The sequence below is a fragment of the Miniopterus schreibersii genome (assembly GCF_964146895.1).
Source record: "Miniopterus schreibersii genome assembly, chromosome: 8".
In the NCBI taxonomy this organism is placed as follows: Eukaryota; Metazoa; Chordata; class Mammalia; order Chiroptera; family Miniopteridae; genus Miniopterus; species Miniopterus schreibersii.
The window spans coordinates 12,583,374-12,601,443 of record NC_138109.1 but is presented as its reverse complement, the minus strand read 5'-3'; the positions used below and the strand labels follow the sequence as shown (position 1 = coordinate 12,601,443).

At 55.1% G+C, this 18,070-nt stretch overlaps 1 protein-coding gene across 2 annotated transcripts in view; it reads left to right on the top strand.

Moving 5' to 3' along the window:
• Window positions 1-16,008, top strand: part of LOC308561218 (protein-arginine deiminase type-3) — a 58,954-nt gene extending 42,946 nt beyond the window's left edge. Inside the window, exons 5-16 of one of the 2 annotated variants that reach the window (XM_081145928.1) lie at window positions 1,094-1,211; window positions 2,605-2,727; window positions 4,256-4,434; window positions 4,579-4,682; window positions 5,591-5,702; window positions 7,459-7,566; window positions 10,596-10,750; window positions 11,751-11,892; window positions 12,140-12,242; window positions 13,076-13,146; window positions 13,611-13,751; window positions 15,544-16,008. In XM_081145928.1, coding sequence (XP_081002054.1) covers window positions 1,094-1,211; window positions 2,605-2,727; window positions 4,256-4,434; window positions 4,579-4,682; window positions 5,591-5,702; window positions 7,459-7,566; window positions 10,596-10,750; window positions 11,751-11,892; window positions 12,140-12,242; window positions 13,076-13,146; window positions 13,611-13,751; window positions 15,544-15,777 — 1,590 coding nt within the window. In that variant the 3' untranslated portion in view covers window positions 15,778-16,008. The remainder of the gene's footprint in view (window positions 1-1,093; window positions 1,212-2,604; window positions 2,728-4,255; window positions 4,435-4,578; window positions 4,683-5,590; window positions 5,703-7,458; window positions 7,567-10,595; window positions 10,751-11,750; window positions 11,893-12,139; window positions 12,243-13,075; window positions 13,147-13,610; window positions 13,752-15,543) is intronic. The other variant, XM_081145927.1, reaches the window with a different exon arrangement.
• Window positions 16,009-18,070: the final 2,062 nt, after the last annotated feature.

Genomic DNA, 18,070 nt, shown 5'->3' with positions numbered 1-18,070 from the left:
GGGGGCCTCCTCTGGCTCCCCCTGCTGGTGATGGAGTGAATGGCGCGCGGTCCCATGTATCCAGTTACCTGGAAGAGCCGCTTAGGAAGAAGGAAATCGCAATCGCCATTGCCGTTGTGGTTTACAATTGTCCATCCCTTTTACAAAACTAGATTTTTCTCTGGTTGTGAATCCACAGAATGTGTTGCCCTACAAACTGGAAACTACAGTCAACCAGTTAATGCGCAGCAGAGAGAAAATTTGCAGGCGGGTCTCGACAAAAGCCCCCTACAGCTGGCGGGAGAGATTCCCACGATGCTGCTCACGTGGGGTGAATGGCAGAGAAAGGAAGACAGGGCAGGGGGCCGGGGGCCGGGGCAGGGGCAGGGAGGAGCCAGGTGGGAGCACGGGATGTATGTTATGGAAAGAGCTTGGTGCCTGCAGGGGATGAGCAGTGTTAACTGGAATCCACCGACAGACCTCAGGGCTCCCTGAGGCCTCAGAGCTCCTGTGCAGTTTATGCTGTGCACACTTCAGGGGGCTATGACCTGTCAAAGGGTTGAGGTCCCTTTGTTGGGTCAGCCCAAGGTGGGCAGAAGAATTCCAACTCTGAGAGTGGAGTCCATCTTCTGTCCCACCCCAAGCGCAGTCTTTCCTGAGGGTGACTATCACCATTAGAGCACCACCAGGAGGGGCTGCATAATTTGCTTTAATCTCGGACAGTAACTGGCTGCTAAGAATAGTACCCATACTTTGGTGAGTGAGTCATTAAGAGTTCACATAAGAGAAACTATTTAGATTAGAATCCTGGCACAAATATTTAGCTCAGTTTGGTTTGCCAATCCAACAGCTTTTAAAAGCTGTTAAAATCAGTTGTACTGTCGCGGGCTCCTTTTTTAAAATGGATGAATTGCATTTTGGGTGAATTTGCTTGTGACTTTCGAGGCAGACAAAAATCCGCTTTTGGGCATGAAAGGATTACCTGATGCGGGAGCAAGAGGTATGAACTGCGTGAGGGCCCTGAGATGCTAGGAACAGGGGGCTATGCTTACCCAGGAGTCGGGGGGACTCACACAGGTTCTTAAGTGCGCCCGTCTCTGCTGGGTGTCCACAGAGGACCTGGACCTGGGGCCCCCGTGGGCAAGGCGCCATCCTGCTGGTGAACTGTGACAGAGACAATCCCAAAACTCCTGCCATGGACTGCGTGGATGACAAGGTGCTTCACAGAGAAGGTAAAGACCCCCAAGAGCTATGGGAATAGAGCTTCAGCTTTTTATAAAGCCCTTTGTCCTGAGCCTCAGAAATCAGTGTTAGTGGAAGCGTGTTCTCCTTAGTGTGTCCATTGCTTAGGAGAAGAAATGGACAAGGGTCCTGAGAGGGCCAGTGACCTGCCAAGGCCACACGGCAGCCAGAGAAGAATTAGGACCAACACTGAGCCCCGACACCTCCTCCAGGCCCCCGTTTCCATGCCCCAGCCTGCTGCCCAACCCGAACTTCTGCTCTTGGGTCAAACCAGGGGCCTGAAATAATTCAAAATGAAAACCTGGCTACTTCCCCAAACTCATGTCAGAGCAGCCCCAAGGCCCTGCCATGAGCTGGGCACTGCTCTGACCGCTCAGAATTTTTCATTCGTTCAGTCCTCTAACACAAGGCTAAGAAATATGCACTGTCTTCCTCCCCACTTTATAGATGGGGAAACTGAGGCATGGGGAAGTTAAGCAATTCACTTAAGGTCACACAGCTAATAAGTTCCAGGCTCAGGATCTGAACCTGGGCATCCCGAAACCAGGCCCGGTGTAGGGCCACAAAGGATGGTGGTGGGGCAGGAGCTCTGCCAGCACCCCTCTGAAGTGTGGCCAGGGTGGAAGACACATCGCCCACCTGCCTTGGAGAAGGGAGCTAAGTGGGGGAGGTCAGCCAGCTAGGGGAGCGGCTGCGGCCTTCCTGGGGAATTGGTCGGATGGCATAGCAGCAGAGGCATGCAGTTGGCCTGGCCTGATGCCAGGGGACAGCCTGTGCACAGTGTCCAGCACATAGTAATAACCACACACCCAGTACCCTCTGTGGGCACTCCCAGGACGCAGGGGCTGCCATAAGCCCTTTATACGATGACCTCACTCTACCTTCCACGTGGGCACTACTCTTAGCCCTGCTCACTGATGAGGAAACCGGCATCAAGAGCTGAAATAACTCCCCTGTGCCCACCCAGATCCAGGGTTCAAACCCCACCCACCCCAGTGCCCTGAGCACCTTGACGATTGTCCAGCCTGGCTCCGCGACCCCTTCGTCAGTGTTGTTCTAGTTGGTTCACAAACTTCCCTTCCCGCTCACTCCACAAATCGTATCAGGCACCTGCCAGGTGCCAGTCATTGCTCTAGGTGCTCCCAGGTTTTCTGGGCCCTAGGAGCTGGGGACAGAGCAGTGAGCAGGAGAAATAAGGTCCCGGCTTTGCCACATTTACATCCTAAGCTCGTCCCAGTGGGAGGCTGAGCTTCGCCTTCATTCCAAAATGAACAATCATTTAAATCCCGGAAAGAGCACAAAGAGACATGGTAAAGGGTGGTCTGGGGGTGCGGGAGGCAGGGCTCGGGGGCCTGCGTCTCAGGCCACACCTTCTCGTCCCAGACATACAGGACATGTGCCTGGTGACCCTGAGCACGAAGACGCCCCGGGACTTCACCAAGCATCAGCTGGTGCTGCACGTGGCCAAGTCCCAGATGGACAAAGTCAGGGTGTTCCAAGCCAGTTGTGAGTCGGCCTCGGCCGTCATTTCCACGTTCCCTTTCTGCCCTCCCATGAGCACAGCCCCTTCCCACCCCTTTGGCGAATAATTCCTGAGCACCTACTGTGTGCCAGGCTCCAGGAACCGAGGATAGAGTAGTGAGCGAGAGGGACGTCTCTGCCCCCCCCTCCTAGAAAGGGCACAGACACAACATGCGAAAAGGCCAGCGGGGTGGTGTCTGGGCCCGAGGAGCTCTGAGGAGGAGACAGCTTCCCTCCCAAGGACTGTTGTAATCTGTCCCATTCTCTGTGTGTCTCTGTCTCCCTGTGTGTCTGTCCCCCCCCACACACACACGTTCACACACACACACCCCTCTTGTTTAAGGAGATTCTTGAACCCAAGCTGACTGCACATGTTAGGCTGTCATTTGTCCCCCCAAATCCCGCTAATCAAAGCAGCTAACGAGCACCTGCTACAAGTAAACGGCAGGCTCGGTTCTAGGAACAGGGCAGAGTGCAAGGACCACAACCAAGTCCCTGCCCTCGTGGTGCTTTCGTCTCAGAGGGTTGGGAGAGATGGTGTGTAAAATAAGTAAGACACTTAGTGCATCAGATGGCACGAAATGCTGTACAGAAGAATGGAACAGGGGAGGGGACGTGAGTGAGAGTGGAGTCGGGGTTGGGGGAGAGGGTGGTCAGGGAAGGTGTCCCCCACAGGTGTCATTTGAGCAGAAGGAGATGTGAGAACAGCCACATAGACGCCCTGGGGAAGGACATTGCAGGCAGCGGGAACTGCAAGTGCAAAAGTCCTGAGGCAGGAGAGGGCCTGGGGCTTGAGGAATGCAGGGGCGCCACTGCGTCTGGAGTGCGGGGTGCAAGGGCTGAGGTGGTGGGCGAGGGTGGTGAAGAAAGGGCAGAGGGGCAAGCCAGGTCAGGTAGGCACGGAATGACTTTGGTTCTTGCCTGCGGGAGCTGGGAGAAGCTAGCTGAGGGATTTGTGCAGGACACGACTCGATCTGACTTACATTCCAGTGCAGCGTGATTTGACTGACATTGGTCTGCAACAAACCAACTCCTTGCCTCTGACAAAACATCACCTCTTCCAGGAAGCCTCCCCTGGTCCTCTGGGCTTCCCTCCATCACAACACTTATTACCACTGTGATTTTGACTGTCTTTGCTCCTCCCTAGCTACCCAGGAGACTGTATTTCCTGGGGACCAGGACGGTGACTGTCTTCTTGGCCTCCCTAGGTGTCAGCTGAGAGCAGGTGCTCAGAAATGAATGAATGAATGAATGAATGAACAGTGAATGAACCATGATGTATATTAGACTTCCTGTAAAGTAGGAAGTGGCTCAGGCACTCCCATCACCATTCTTGGACCTCCAGGCTGGGGTGGGGATTATGTCCCAGTTGAGGTCTCAGTCCCTTTCTCCTAAGGGGAGGCTCTGGCCAGATTTTGCTGTGAGGGGCCCTCAGGGTGACATTTGGTGGCCCTGGAAGGCACCACAGTCCCAGGAGAAGACACCAACCTGAGCCTACTTTGCTCTCTCCTAGGGGGCAAACAGCTCTCCAAATACAGGATGATCCTGGGGCCCCAGCAGCCCTCTCACCCCCTGGAGCTCCTGAGTGGCGAGCACAGCACAGACTTCTACGTGGAGGGCCTCGCTTTCCCAGACGCCAACTTCCCGGGCCTCATTTCCCTCACCATCTCCCTGCTGGACACTTCGAACCCGGTAGGCCAGCGTGGTGGTGAAGAGGTACCTGGGCTTCCAGGCAGGGGCCCAACTGGGGGTGGGTGCAGAGCCCAGCAGGGGAGGGATGGTAGATGTTGGGTCCTGGCTTCTGTGACAGCCCCTCCTCTTCCCCTCTCCCTGCAGGAGCTCCCCAACGCCCTGGTGTTCCAAGATAGTATTGCCTTTCGTGTGGCCCCCTGGATCATGACCCCCAACACTCAGCCCCCCAAGGAGGTGTATGTGTGCAGGTGAGGGGGCTGGAGTGCTGGGGCCAGGGCATAGATGCACCAGGAGCCCAGAGCTGGGGTTCTGGCAGTAGGCCCACCATGTGCTTGCTGTGGGTGGGAAAAAACTGTGACCCCTCCTGCCACTCACTGAGGGCTTGTGGCTTGTCTGGACAACTCAGATGCAGGGGAAGATACTGTTGCTGTTTTTGGTGTGACTGCCTGGCCCTGATGCAGGCAGAGGGCTGCTTTTAGCTCCTGGGGGCCCGTCGAGTTGGCTAGACCTGCAAGATGAGGACCTTCAGTCCACGAGTTTCTCAGAGTATGGCCCTTGGACCTTCTGCCCTAGAAACTCCTGGGGACTTGTTTAAAATGCACATTCCTGGCCACCCTCTGAACTGCTGGGTCTTATATCTGGGGATGGACCCTCTGCATTTAGCAAGCTGCTCTGGGAAGCCTCAGTGTCCAGTCTGCAGCCTTGGAGCCCCTATTAAGTATGCTGGGGTCTCAGGGGGTCCCTCCCTTCTCTTCTAATTGCTTCAGGGGCAGAAGGGGTGAGAGTGTAACCTGGTAGTCAGGACATAGAGTGGAAGCCAGAGAGGCCTGGGTTCAAATCCCAGTGCTGTCCTAGAAGTATGACCTTGAGTACTGACCTCTCCATCAGTGGAAGAGGGTACCCACTAGTTCCTTTCATGGACTGTCACGAGGATTTAATGAGATGATATTTGCTAAGAGAAGAGAGACAGGGCAAGCCAGGCCACAAGCACCTCCTGAGCACCTACTGTGTGCCTCCCCAGTTCTGGCCAGGCCTGAAGTCTTGCTTCACCTGAAGGGATCCTGCAGGGGTCCAGCTTGGGCCCCCTCAGATCTGGGTCAAGGCCACTGGCTGCTGGATTCAGGATACTAAGGAGTTTCTTCTCTGCTCTTTCTAGGACATTTGAAAATGAGGACTTTGTGAAGTCACTGACTGCTCTGGCCAAGAAAGCCAGGTGCAAGCTGACTGTGTGCCCCATGGAGGAGAGCATGGAGGACCAGTGGATGCAGGTTCGTGGTCTTGTGGGGTAAGCAGACCGGGGCCTATAGGGTGAGTGACCCTTAGGTCAAGGGCCACTGGGGGACCCAGGCTCCAAGGGGCTCAGCCTAGCACCTTGCTGTCCACCCTTCCTCAGATGGGCAGGGGGTTAGGAGACTCTGAGGGTCCTTGCATAAGGGGACTCAGGCAAGTGATTCGATTAACATTGACTGTGGGCCCCTGCGTGCCCACCATAGTCACCAGGATGACAGCCACCTTCTTGCTTAAACACTCTCAGACGACCTCAGGACATGAGTCAAAGGTCAGGGGACTGGAGCCCAACTGCTCCATCCAGTGCCCCTTCCTCCAAGCTGGCTTCTGGGCTCAGCCACCAGACGAGGCCACAGTCCTGCTCCAGCACCTTCCATGGCTCCCATCTCCTCCTCTTCAGCCTACCCCCAGGACCCTCCCAATCTGGCTGTCCCCACCTGGGGTACCAGCCTGCCAGCACACAGGTGACACTGTACCACCATCCTGTTTCCATGCCAGGCATGCCCATCATGCCACGAGCTCCCTGAGGCAGAGACCGAGTCTCGCTCGTCTCAGCACCCCAGGCCCTGGCGCTGGCAGTGTCAGTGGGCAGCTGGTGGGCTGAACTGAACTTCTTCGTTCTGCCCTTGCTTTGCCTTGAGACTCGGCCCCTCCACCCCTTTCACCCTGCCCCCCACTCCACACCCTGCCCATGCTTCTCTCCGACCGCCCTCCCCATTCTCACCCCCATGTCCCCATCATGCCGTCCAACCCCAGCTTGAAAGCTCCCCCTCTGGAAATTTGCCCAACCCCTTCAGTGGGAACTTACCCCTCTATCTTCTAACCCCCAAACAACCCTCTCCTCCTTTCTTGTCATTTCCTCTGGGTTAAGTCAGGTTGAACCATATGAAATGGCCCGTATGCCACCATTCTTTTATATATTTTTTTTATTTCAGAGAGAGGAAGGGAGAGGGAGAGGGAGAGAGATAGAAACATCAACGATGAGAGAGTCATTGACCGGCTGCCTCCTGCACGCCCGTTGCTGGGGGTCGAGCCCGAAACCCGGGCATGTGCCCTGACCGGGAGTCGAACCGTGATCTCCTGGATCCTAGGTCTACTACGCTCAACCACTGAGCCACGCCCAGCTGGGCACCACTGTTCTTGACCTACAAGAATGGCCATATCATAGGGTTCAGCCTAGTAGTGACTTATGCCCAATATCACATCTGTCTGCTAGAATACTGGCAGGATTCGCACCCGCTTCATTTCTGAGCCTTCTCCTAACTTGTCCCCCTTTGTGGATGGGTCACTCCTACCCCTGCTCTCCAGGCCTCAGCTCAGCAATGCTCCCTTCCCTGACCTGTCCCAGCCTCTCAGTCCCATAGGCAGCCCCTCTGCTGTGTTCCCACAGACCCCTCCCTTCCTTCCTATCACCTCCCAAAGTGGGTGGTGAGTACCCAGCTCCCCCGGATCTCTCACCTTGAGAATTTTGCCTGAGGCTCGTTCAGCATGGGTCCCTAGTACCCTGCAAGGGCCACCCACCCACCAGGAGGACACTCAGGATTCCACATGTTTGTGCAAACACAGGGACAATAAGCTCTGCTTTCTCAGAGCCCCTCCTCTGGAGTCCAACATCCTGCAGGAATTTGCCCTTGGCCACAAGGGGGAGAGAGTATGGACGGTCCCTGCCCCCATCCCCGCACTGGGTGCCAAGACCCAGGCAGCGTGTACCAGCCTCCCCCCGTCTCGCTCTGCCAGGATGAAATAGAGATTGGCTACATCCAAGCCCCACACAAGGTGATGCCCGTCGTCTTTGACTCTCCAAGGAACAGGGGCCTGAAGGAGTTCCCCGTCAAATGGCTGCTGGTAGGTGCTGGTGGGGGGTGCCCGGGCTGAAGCTCCCTTGCCTTGGGGCCTCCCCCTTTGTTGCCTGTCTCCCCCACCACCTCTACGGCTGGGGTCCTTCCTGCTCAGGCAGCGATGGCACAGGAGGGCCATGTTCCTTTGTTGTAACTGCGGTGAGATCTGGCTCGTCCCTTCCCAAAGCCCTTTCCAGCCACGAGCTCATCCTGTCCTCAACATAACCCCCCAGAGGACGAGGTTCAGGCTTGGGGATCCTTGTTCCACTGAAGATGCTCCTGCTGCAATGTGGGCGTGGGGCCAGGACCAGAGCCTTCCCCAGCATCCAGCTGGAGGCTCTGTCTTTTGGGTGGGGTCTGGCCTTTGGGGGGGCTCCATCTGGGATGAGAAGGGGATTCAAGATCAGAGTGATCATTTCCTAGGTGTGACTTTATCAGCCAAAGACTTTCCATGTGTTTGGGGGGGGGGGGGTGACATATTGTTAAATCATGCTTGACTAGCCTGGTAGGTTTGTGCAAACTCAGCTTAGAATGATAATAGTTACATTTACTGAGCATACACTGACTCATTTAACTCGTCTGACAACCTTTCATGTAGATGCTATCACTAGGCCCATTTCACAGATGAAGAAACTGAGGTTCAGACGGGTAAAGCAACTTTCCGAAGGTCACACAGAAAGAGAAGGGAGAAGTTGGAATTCAAACCAGGCTAGTCTATACCCCACACTCTTAACCACCCCACCCCAGGGGAAAAGCTCAGGCCTGTACCCCGAGTCCCACAGCCCCGTGACTCCAGGCGCCCAGGGAAAATGGAGAAAGTGTGGGTGCAAGAGTTGCTATGATGAATGGCTTTCCAAAGAGCACTCCGAGCCCCGGGGGAAGGGGAGATTTTGTCAAGCTCACAGTGTCTCTCTGCTACAGAATCAGGTTAATCCTGTTTGAGGAGCAACAGGACAACTAGCCAACTGCTGCTGAGACTTTGGCCTTTCTCCCGGCTTCAGTCCTACTCTGGTCAGTGACCTCCTAACCTACTTTGATATGCCAAGTGTGACAAAGGTCAGATTCTGTGACTTCACAAGCCAAACCTCCAGAGTCCTGCCAGACAGACAGACAGACATACCCCTGAGCACAGGTGATGACGCCTCAGCCAAGCACAACTGCGATATCCCAACTCAAATTACTCCGAAATAGAATTGGAGTGAAACTGAAACTCATCAACAGGCAACTCATCGAGGGTCACTTCCCCTGTCCCTCAGCTGGCCTCCTTCCTGCTCTTCAAATATGCTCAACTTGTACTCACCTCGAGTGGCCTTCGCATGTGCCATTCCCTCTGCCTGCAATGTTCTTCCCAGTTCATGTGTCTGGCTGCTTCTCAGCCTCCAGGTCTCTGCTTCAACGCCTCCTCCGTGGGGCTGTCCTGGCTGCTGTGAGGGGGGAGGCAAAGGTGACCTGGGCTTTGGCCTTTGTGAGAGGCAGGCACCAGTCCCTGAAATGGGAGAGCTGTGGGAGGAGCGGGGGGTGGGGTAGGGGGGGTGGGAACGGGTCAGCAGGTCCCTTTGGGGCAAGTGTGAGATATTTAGTCAACATCTGAGGGGAAGTCTGGTCGCACCTGGATGGATCCCTGCCTAGGGTGTGGGAGAGACGTGCAGGCTGGAGAGAGAATCATGGTGTTGTCAGCATTTTACGAAATTGGGTGAGATCGTGAAAGGAGGGAGTAAAACTAGAGAAAAAAAAGAGCCAAGACGGGGCCTGCCCCCCCCCCCCCAGGAGACCCAAAGGCCAAGTGTAGAAAGTGTCAGGTGCTGCCCGGGGGCCAGGAAGACGAGGCCTAGGCGTTGCCTGTTGGGTGTAGCTGTGTGATCGTTAAGACCTCAACAAGAGCAGTTTCAATGACAGCGAGGGTGGAAGCCAGGTTGGCATCGGTTTTAGAGAGAAAGGCAGGACAGGACTTGGAAATGATGGGTTTTAAATTAGTAGAATCACTGACTGCCTTGAGATGATTTATCTTCCCAGTAAAATGCATCCAAGCTCACCACTTGGAATCTTCTGTCAGGGAGTCCGTGGCCCCCATAAAGGCCCCGGGTGCAGACCAGCGATTGTCTAGAAAGCTAGAGCGAGTGCAGCAGACTGAATGATGGCCCCCCAAATGTGTCCACGTCCTAGCCCCCAAACATGATGCTGAAGGGACTTTGCAGGTGAGATTAGTTAGGGCTCCTGAGCTTGGGAGATTATCTGGGATTACCTGGGCCGACCCAATGTACTCACAACGCTCCTGGTAAGAGGGAGGAAGGGGCGGAGGGTGGGATAGGACTCGTGATGAAGGAAACAGGTTGGAGATGGAGGAAGGGGCCGCAAGCAGCTGAAAAGGCCCGGGAAGCGGATTCTCCCCTCACAGCCTCCAGAAGGACCCAGCCTGGCCCCCCCCTTGATTTTCCCTCGGGGAAGCTGGTTTCAGGCTTCTGACCTCCAAGCTGGGAGAAAATACATGTGTGTTGGTTTAAGCCATCGATTTGATATGGCTGAAGCAGGAAACTACTACGGGGGGCGAGCGATGTGCCAGCCACCCGGTCTTCTCGTGAAGCCCCACGTGGAGATGTCACTGCCGTTCGTGGAAGCTCATTCCAGGCCCAGGCCAGGGCGTGGCCCGAGAGACCTTCCTGCAGAGACCGCTCAGATCCTGGTCCCTCCACCAACTGGCCGTGGGACCTGAAGAAGCCACCCCCCACTCTGAGCTTAGCATTTCTCTGCAAAATGAAGATGAAAGTGACAGTTTGTGGACTTGTTATGGTTCCTTTGTCAATGACTAGGTTTCCCAAGCAGCTGGCAGGCATTCGGGACTCAACAGCTGCCGGTGCCTTTTCTTACCCACCCGAGCCAGCGAGCCTTCACCATTCCACAGTAATAACGGCCCCTCGACGGGCCAGCTGCTGACGGGGGCTGAATTCCTTCCACGTTAATCTTTAAACTTGGACCCCACCCTCCCCTCACCCAGGGACTCAGATCTCTAACTCTTGGCACGTGCTTCTCCCATCTCAGGGTCCAGATTTTGGCTACGTGACTCGAGGCCCCCAAACAGGGGGCGTTACCGACCTGGACTCCTTTGGGAACCTGGAAGTGAGCCCTCCAGTCACAGTTGGGAAGAAGCGATACCCGCTGGGCAGGATCCTCATTGGGGACAGCAGTTACCCCAGGTGAGGAGGGGAGGGGCAGCGAGGGCTGGTCAGGACCCGGGGAAGCCGTGGGAAAGCACAGGTCAGAGTGCAAGCCTTTCCTACTTGCTCCCAACCCAAGAGGGCGCAACAGACTTTAGGGCATGTGAGAGGAATCACAGTTACAGGGCAAGGAATATGGCCTTAGGATCCCAACAGACCCAAGTTCAACTTCCAGCACTCCACGTACATTCTTTCAGTCAGTGAATATTTACTGAGCACCTACTATGTTCCAGGCACTATGCTAGGAGGTGGGAAGGAATGCAGCCATGGCCATGACAGACGATCCCTGCCACTATTGTAATGGGGGAGAAACAGAAAAGGGAACAAAAAAGGTCATTTCAAATAGTAAAGATAATAAAAAAGAGAGGGGCAGAGGAGGAGTTGGAACTGTTAGTGTGAGCAGGGAGGGTCTCTCTGGGGAGGAGGCTATTGAAATGAGTCCTGATAACAAGAAGGACGTGACTGAGTAAAGATCAGGGGTAGAGGGCCCCTGGCAGATGAAAGAGCATGTGCAAAGGCCCTGAGGCAGAGATGCTCTCAGTGTATTCAAGAAGGCCAGAGTGGCTAAAATAGATTGAGCAAGAGGAAGAGCAAAGGGCTAGATCACCAAAGGACCTTGGTGGCCAGAGCAAGGAGAAAACGGAAACTCAGATAGGTGAAGGAATATCCCCAAGGCCACACAGCTAACAAGAGATCACCAACAAGTGTGGGATCAGCTCCAAGCCCCATGTTTATTTACACCAGTCTCTAGGCTGAGTCAACAGGCAGTACTTTGAGGCTAAGCTCTGGTCCTATTTACTTCACTGACTCCCTGCCTCAGTTTCCCCAATAAAACTGGGATGAAAATTCCTAAATTCCTCAAATGCTAGGGGATATAACAGCAGCCCAGGCTCCTGGATCCCTTTCCTGACTCCTTTGCCAAGCCTCCAGTCCCTGGTGACCCCCCTCCCCTAACACTCCTTTAATCCTGTGTGGGCAGCGCTAAGAGCCAGGAGATGCACCAGGCCCTGCAGGACTTCCTCACTGCCCAGCAGGTGCAGGCCCCTGTGAAACTCTACTCCGACTGGCTGTTTGTGGGCCACGTGGATGAGTTCCTGAGCTTCGTTCCAGCACACAAGAAGGTGCAGTCTGGTGGCTGCCTGAAGGAAGCCACATGCCTCCTTCCTGGGTTCCCAAGCGTGGCTCTGCACTCTGTCTGGGAGGCCTGAGCTGACATGCCTGGCCCTTTTTCCCTCCCGCCAGGAGGGGCCATGGCGCAGGCTGCCAGTCTGGGTCCAAGCCCACACTCCCCGCACCCTCCACAGAGCCCTCCTCCTTGGGAGCCCTGTGGGCAAAGCTGACCTCTGACCCCAGTGTTTCTGCCTCCAGGGCTTCCGGCTGCTCCTGGCCAGCCCCAGGTCCTGCTACAAACTGTTCCAGGAGCAGCTGAAGGAGGGCCATGGGGAGGCTCTGCTGTTCCAGGGGGTCAAGAGTAAGTTGGCCATGCCTTGTTCTTCCCCTTGGGCACCTTCCTCTGCCTTCGCATGGTCTCCTATTGCCAGATGGAACATTCAAGCATCGGGTATCTCCTGAGCACCTACTGTGTGCCAGGCACTGTGCTAAGCTCTGGGGCTGCTGCATGAGCAGGGCCCTTGGGGCTCACAGTCCAGGGGAAGTGAGTCAAGAAAGCAACTACCACAAAGGGGCTTTGGGGGGTGTCTGGGAGGAGCTCAAGGAAGGATTCCTGGAGGAGGCAAAGACCAAGCAAGAGCATGAGGGGTGAGCAGGGGTTGGCCAGGCAATTGGGGTGTTAGGATGAGAGGAAGAGAGACATTCCAGACGGAGGGGATAGTGAACACTAAGGCTCAGAGGCAGGAGGAAGCAAGATGATCGAGGACCTGAAAAAAGTTTAGTCTGGCCAGAACACAGAAGAAAAAAAAATTTTTTTTTTTTTTTCAGTAAAGTCCACAGACACAGGGGGGGTCAGAGGTTGAGAAGTCTCCGTGGCTGAGTTTTCACCTAATATCTGTAGTATGTCGTGTGGCGTTGGGCAATGGTCTGACCTCTGTTTGCCCCTCGGTAAACAAGATCCCTCTGGAGAGAAGAGACTTTAAAGGTGTGAGAGCAGCACTTTTAATAAGAACTTACCCTGATAAAATATTTTATTAAAGGCATTTGCCTCCCAGACACTCACCACAAACCTGTGTGTTAGGAATTGTCTCCGTTCCATTTTATAGATGGGAAAACTGCGTCCCAACTGCTTACTAGGAAGAGGGAAGTGGACCTTTGAGTCATCTGCATTTTTTTTCTTTTTCTTCATGACAGAAAAAAAACAGCAGAAAATAAAGGACATTCTGGCAAACAAGAAACTGAGAGAACATAACTCGTATGTGGAGGTACCAGCCTGGGTCCCTGGGAGATGCCACAGCCTGGCAGAGCTGGCACCCCCACCCCAGCCCCCTTCCCTGAGAGTAGAGCTGACACCCCCACCCCAGCCCCTTCCCACAAAGCATTGCCTTCGTGGGCTGCATGCTGGCTCGGTGGTGACTGGCCCTGGGATTGGGGTAAATGTGGGAGTGTGAGGAAGAGTGGAGGGCTCAGTCACCTCCACAGGAACACAAGGTGATGCATGGGAGAGAAAGTCCAGAGAGACAGGAGAACCACTCAGAGAGAGACAGCAGGAGAGAGGTCAAGCGCTAGAGTGACAGTGACTGGACGGACAGGGACAGAGTGGGGGAAGGAGGGAAGAGGTCTCTGGCACGCCTTCCTGACCCTGTCCCTGGTGCTCCCCCTGGCAGTCCCCACCCCACCAGTGTTGGCCCCAGCCATGCCCACTGTCCCTCCCCTCCCCCTTGCCCAGAGCTGCATCGACTGGAACCGGGAGGTGCTGAAGCGGGAGCTGGGCCTCAGGGAGCAGGACATCGTGGACATCCCCCAGCTCTTCAAGCTCCACATGGACTTCACAGGGACCCCCAAGGCCGAAGCCTTGTTCCCAAACATGGTGAGGAAGTGGCCTTCGGGGTGGCCCACCTTTGCCAGTGGCCTTGGGTGAGAGGGGCCAGCTGGGCTCTGGGTGCAGGTCCATGGGGTTTGGTTGTCCCCTCATCTGCTTGGGGTTTTCATGGCCCACCCGACTTCCAGAGCCCTGTGGGCATCTCGGGGGCACCCTGGGAGTCAGGGACAACCATCATCCCCACTGACAGATGAGGCACAGGGAGGGGAGGGCTCTGGCACAAGAACACACAGCTGGCAAGAGGTGGGATTCAGCCAGGTGTCCAGCGGAGAGTCCACGATCTAACCTCCAGGCTGCACTGCCCGAGACGGGCTCCCCTGCTGGGGGTGAGGTAGGGGTGGGGTGGGGGAGACAAGCAGCGGGCAAGATGCTCTCAGGTTGGGGGAGGTGCATGAAGGGCTCTCTGAGGAGGTGAGGCTGGCAGTGCTGGCACTCACCTCTCTAAAGGGTAGACTTGAGAGGGACCCCACCTTTGTTGAGAACTTTTAACTGTGACCTCAAGCCACATCTTACATCACTGACTTTTTACCATTCCTCTCTCTCTTCAAAGAGTGCCCCAGGGCCAGGCAGCAACTTCACCCAGGTCTACTGGGGCCCCTCAGCCACCCCCTCCTGCTGGAGCTGGGGTTACAGTTCAGGGAGGAGCACAGAGGTCTGGGTTCCCCGGGGCTCTGGGGTTCCAAGGCAGTGCCTCATATCCAGTGGTTTAGATTTTTTCTGTTTTATGCCCTGAAGTTCTACAAAAGATTTTATTTAGAATAAAGGATTCCTTGGCCAATGCAAAGCAGGAGGGAGCACCCTCCCCTCACCCCGGGAACAAAACTCCTTGGCCCCAAGCCTCTGTTTCTTCACCCCTGGTTAGCCCACCCAGGAGAGGAAGCCGATGCTGTGGGCTGGGCATGGGGCGTCTCAAATGCAGTTACCGGCCCTGCTGAGGGCTGACTGTGCTTCACTGAGGCCCCTGGAGGGAGGCTCAGCACAAGCCACAGCTCCCAGGCGCGGTGGGGTGCGGGCGTGGAACAGGCAGAGGAATGAAGAGTGCGGGGCGCTCAGTGTGGGCTGGCTGAGCATGGACAGGAAGTGGATGGCCCTTCAGTGATTCATGAGCCCTGGAGCCGGACTCTGCACCTACTATGTGGGAGCACAGTGCTCAGGGTCCTTATCTAATTGTCATAGCTATGGAAACCTGCAGGGCTTATTTTGCTGATGAGGCTCAGAGTAGGGGAAGGGACTTGCCTAAGGTCACACAGCTATTTAGTAGTAGAGCTGAGATTTCAAATCCACATAGGTCTGGAGCCAAAATCCTAGTCTTTCCATCTCACTATGACACTTCTAAATATAATGGAGAAAACAATCATTTGCATAAATTGCAGAAAGTGCTACAAAGAGGTCATCACATTCATCCATTCAACAGATATTAAGTGCCTACTGTGTGCCAGGCACCGTGCTTAGAGCTATGGGAGCACACAGGAGGAGTTTGGGCATTCATGGGCACCTTCACACAGGGGGTGACATTGAAGCCGAGCTCCGCTGAGTAACAGAGATGGCCAGAGGGTGGTGGGTAGGGAAGGAGCCTGGACCCCGGGAAGCTGACAGACTTGGGGATAAGTCCTAGACTAGCTAGTGGTCTTAGGTAGCCCACTTCACCCGTGTGGGCCTCAGTCTCCTCGTCTGTGAAGTGGGGCTGTTATTTCTGAAGGTCAGAAGGAGGAGGGGGCGCTGGGATAGTGATGCAGGCTCCACGCTGCCATCCCTGACCTGGGACCTCACCTCTTTGCAGGTGAACATGCTGGTGCTGGGCAAGTACCTGGGCATCCCCAAGCCCTTCGGGCCCATCATCAACGGCCGCTGCTGCCTGGAGGAGAAGGTGCGGTCCCTGCTGGAGCCGCTGGGCCTGCACTGCACCTTCATCGACGACTTCGCCTCTTACCACCTTCAGCACGGGGAGGTGCACTGCGGGACCAACGTGCGCCGGCAGCCCTTCTCCTTCAAGTGGTGGCACATGGTGCCCTGAGCCTGGCCCCCTGGCATCCTCTCCCTTGGGAAGCTCCTGGCCAGAGGCTCCGGTTCCCTGCAGTGTGGCATAGCAAGAGTTCTTGGGGACACTTTGGCTCCCCAGGAGATGGCCACCCTCTAGACAGTGGCTTGCTTCCTTCCCTTGTGTCCCAGTTGAAGATCCCCAGATGGTCCTGGCATTGCAAACTCAGTTGTGCTGTGAGACGCTGCAATAAAGTTTTATAATCACTTTGTGCATGAGGTCAGCTATCATTCATCCACTTGCTGGTCGTCATGGTTGAATGGAACAGTACAAATTAGAGGCTGCTACCAGGATTTTTTGACGGTCAATGTTCCTGCCTGAGAATTGGGTCCCTGTTCATGTTGTCCTTGGAGAGAAAGGCAGCAGATGGGTGATGCAAGAGCCCAAAGGGGACGTGAGGATTTGACTGTTCTGTCAGTACACCCAAAGGTTAGCGAGTCCTCTTGTCCCTCCTGCTGATCGTTTCCAGTCTGCCAGCTTGAAAGCCCCGTAAAGCGGGCTCTTGCCCCTTTGCTTGCTGCTGCACCATGGACTGCCCAGCAGGTGTGGCACACAGTAGGAACCATGGGCTTTGTGGAATGAAATCATTAGCCCCCTCTGTGTCCTTTTTGAGTGTTTGCTTTTATGGTCCTGACATAGGGACTTAGGTTCCTCAATAGAAATAAAACATCATGACTCAAGATCTTTGAAACGGAGGCCAGGTCTTGGCTCCATAGAGCCCGAGTTACCCAGAAACACCCAGAGGTGTGGCTCGTGGAGACCGGCGAGGGTGGAAAAGATGGGCATGCACGGCCTCTGCCCTCACACTAGGGAGGAAGGGACCTGTAAACCTGGTGAAACGTGACTCGCTGAAGAGGCTCAGCTGCTCCCCCTGTCCCACAAGGCTGGGCACAACTTGTAAAGGATAGAGAGAGAAACTGGTGGCTAAAGTAGCCCTTGCAGCAGGGTAAATGCAGGTGAGCACCCCAGTCATGCATAGCCAGAGGGGACGTCTGTCAAGCAGCCAGGGAAGCCCAGGTGGAGAAAGCACCAGGGGTAAGTTCTACCAGGCCCATAGAGCATGGGGCCTCCTTGTGACAGTGCCCTCAGCAAGGACTTTTCTGCTCCCTCCCCTCCCTAATGCCCAACTCTCCTCTCTTCCCCAGGGGTAATGGGTTAGTTTCCTGTAGCTGCTGTAGCAAATGACCACAAACTGGGTGGCTAAAAACAACACAAATTCATTCTCTCAATTCTGGAGGCTAGAAGTCTCAAATCAGTTTCACTGGGCTGAAATCAAGGTGTCAGCAGGCCACACCCCCTCTGGGGGCTCTAGGGAGTCTGTTCCCTGGCTCTTCCATCTTCTGCTGGCCTTGGCTGGTGGCTGTGTCACCCCAATCTCTTCCTGTGTGGTCATGTCACCTACTCCTCTGAGTGTGTCAGATCTCCCTGTTTCTCTCTTATAAGGAGACTTGTGATTGCATTTAGGGCCCACCCAGATCATTCAGGATAATGTCGCCATCTGAAAGACTCGGTTACACCTGCAAATTTAGTCCCTTCTGCAAAGTCTTGTTCTAGATGAGCTAACACAGGTTCCAGGGATTAGGCCTGATAGCTTTGGGGCTGTTATTCAACCTACTACAGGTGGGAACCAGCATTTGCCAGCTGGGCAGGCAGAAAGGAAAGAAGGAAGCTGAGTGTCCCCTTTCCACAACCCTAAGCTTTGAGCCTTCACTAAACTCTAGTGGGAAAGACTTAACTTTATAAAACCGAGTTTGGAGCTTTCTTTTGTGTGGGTCTGGACTTTCAGACTTCTGGAGATTGTTTGGTGACTGTTTAATGCCTGATTCTGAGAGAGAAATTGGCGCGCAGGTTTGGAGGTAGGGAGCTTTGGATCTACACCTAGGAGAGGGTGTGGGGAGCGGTGGCCACAGAAGTTCAGGTAATCCCTGAGGAAGCTCTGGCGCTGAACGGGCCCTCGGAGTTGTCCTGAATTAAGATAAGTAGTCTGGCCTTTGTCCCTCACATTGCATGTAGCTGCCGCCAAGGAGGCAGTGTAGCCTTGGGAGGTGGCAGTAGACAATTCCAGGAGGACTTGCTGTGAGCCACCAGAAGCCAACTCACAGCATCTGGGGTTGGAGGGGTGGGTAAGTGCCTCCACCCTGATGGGGGGGGGGATCAGGTGGTGCACCATAGCATCCACCACAGTGACTGGAAGTGCCACGGGACTTGACTACTGGAGAGGGACTGGAGACTTCCTGCACTAAATAGCACCGAAGAGCTGTGGATGGCC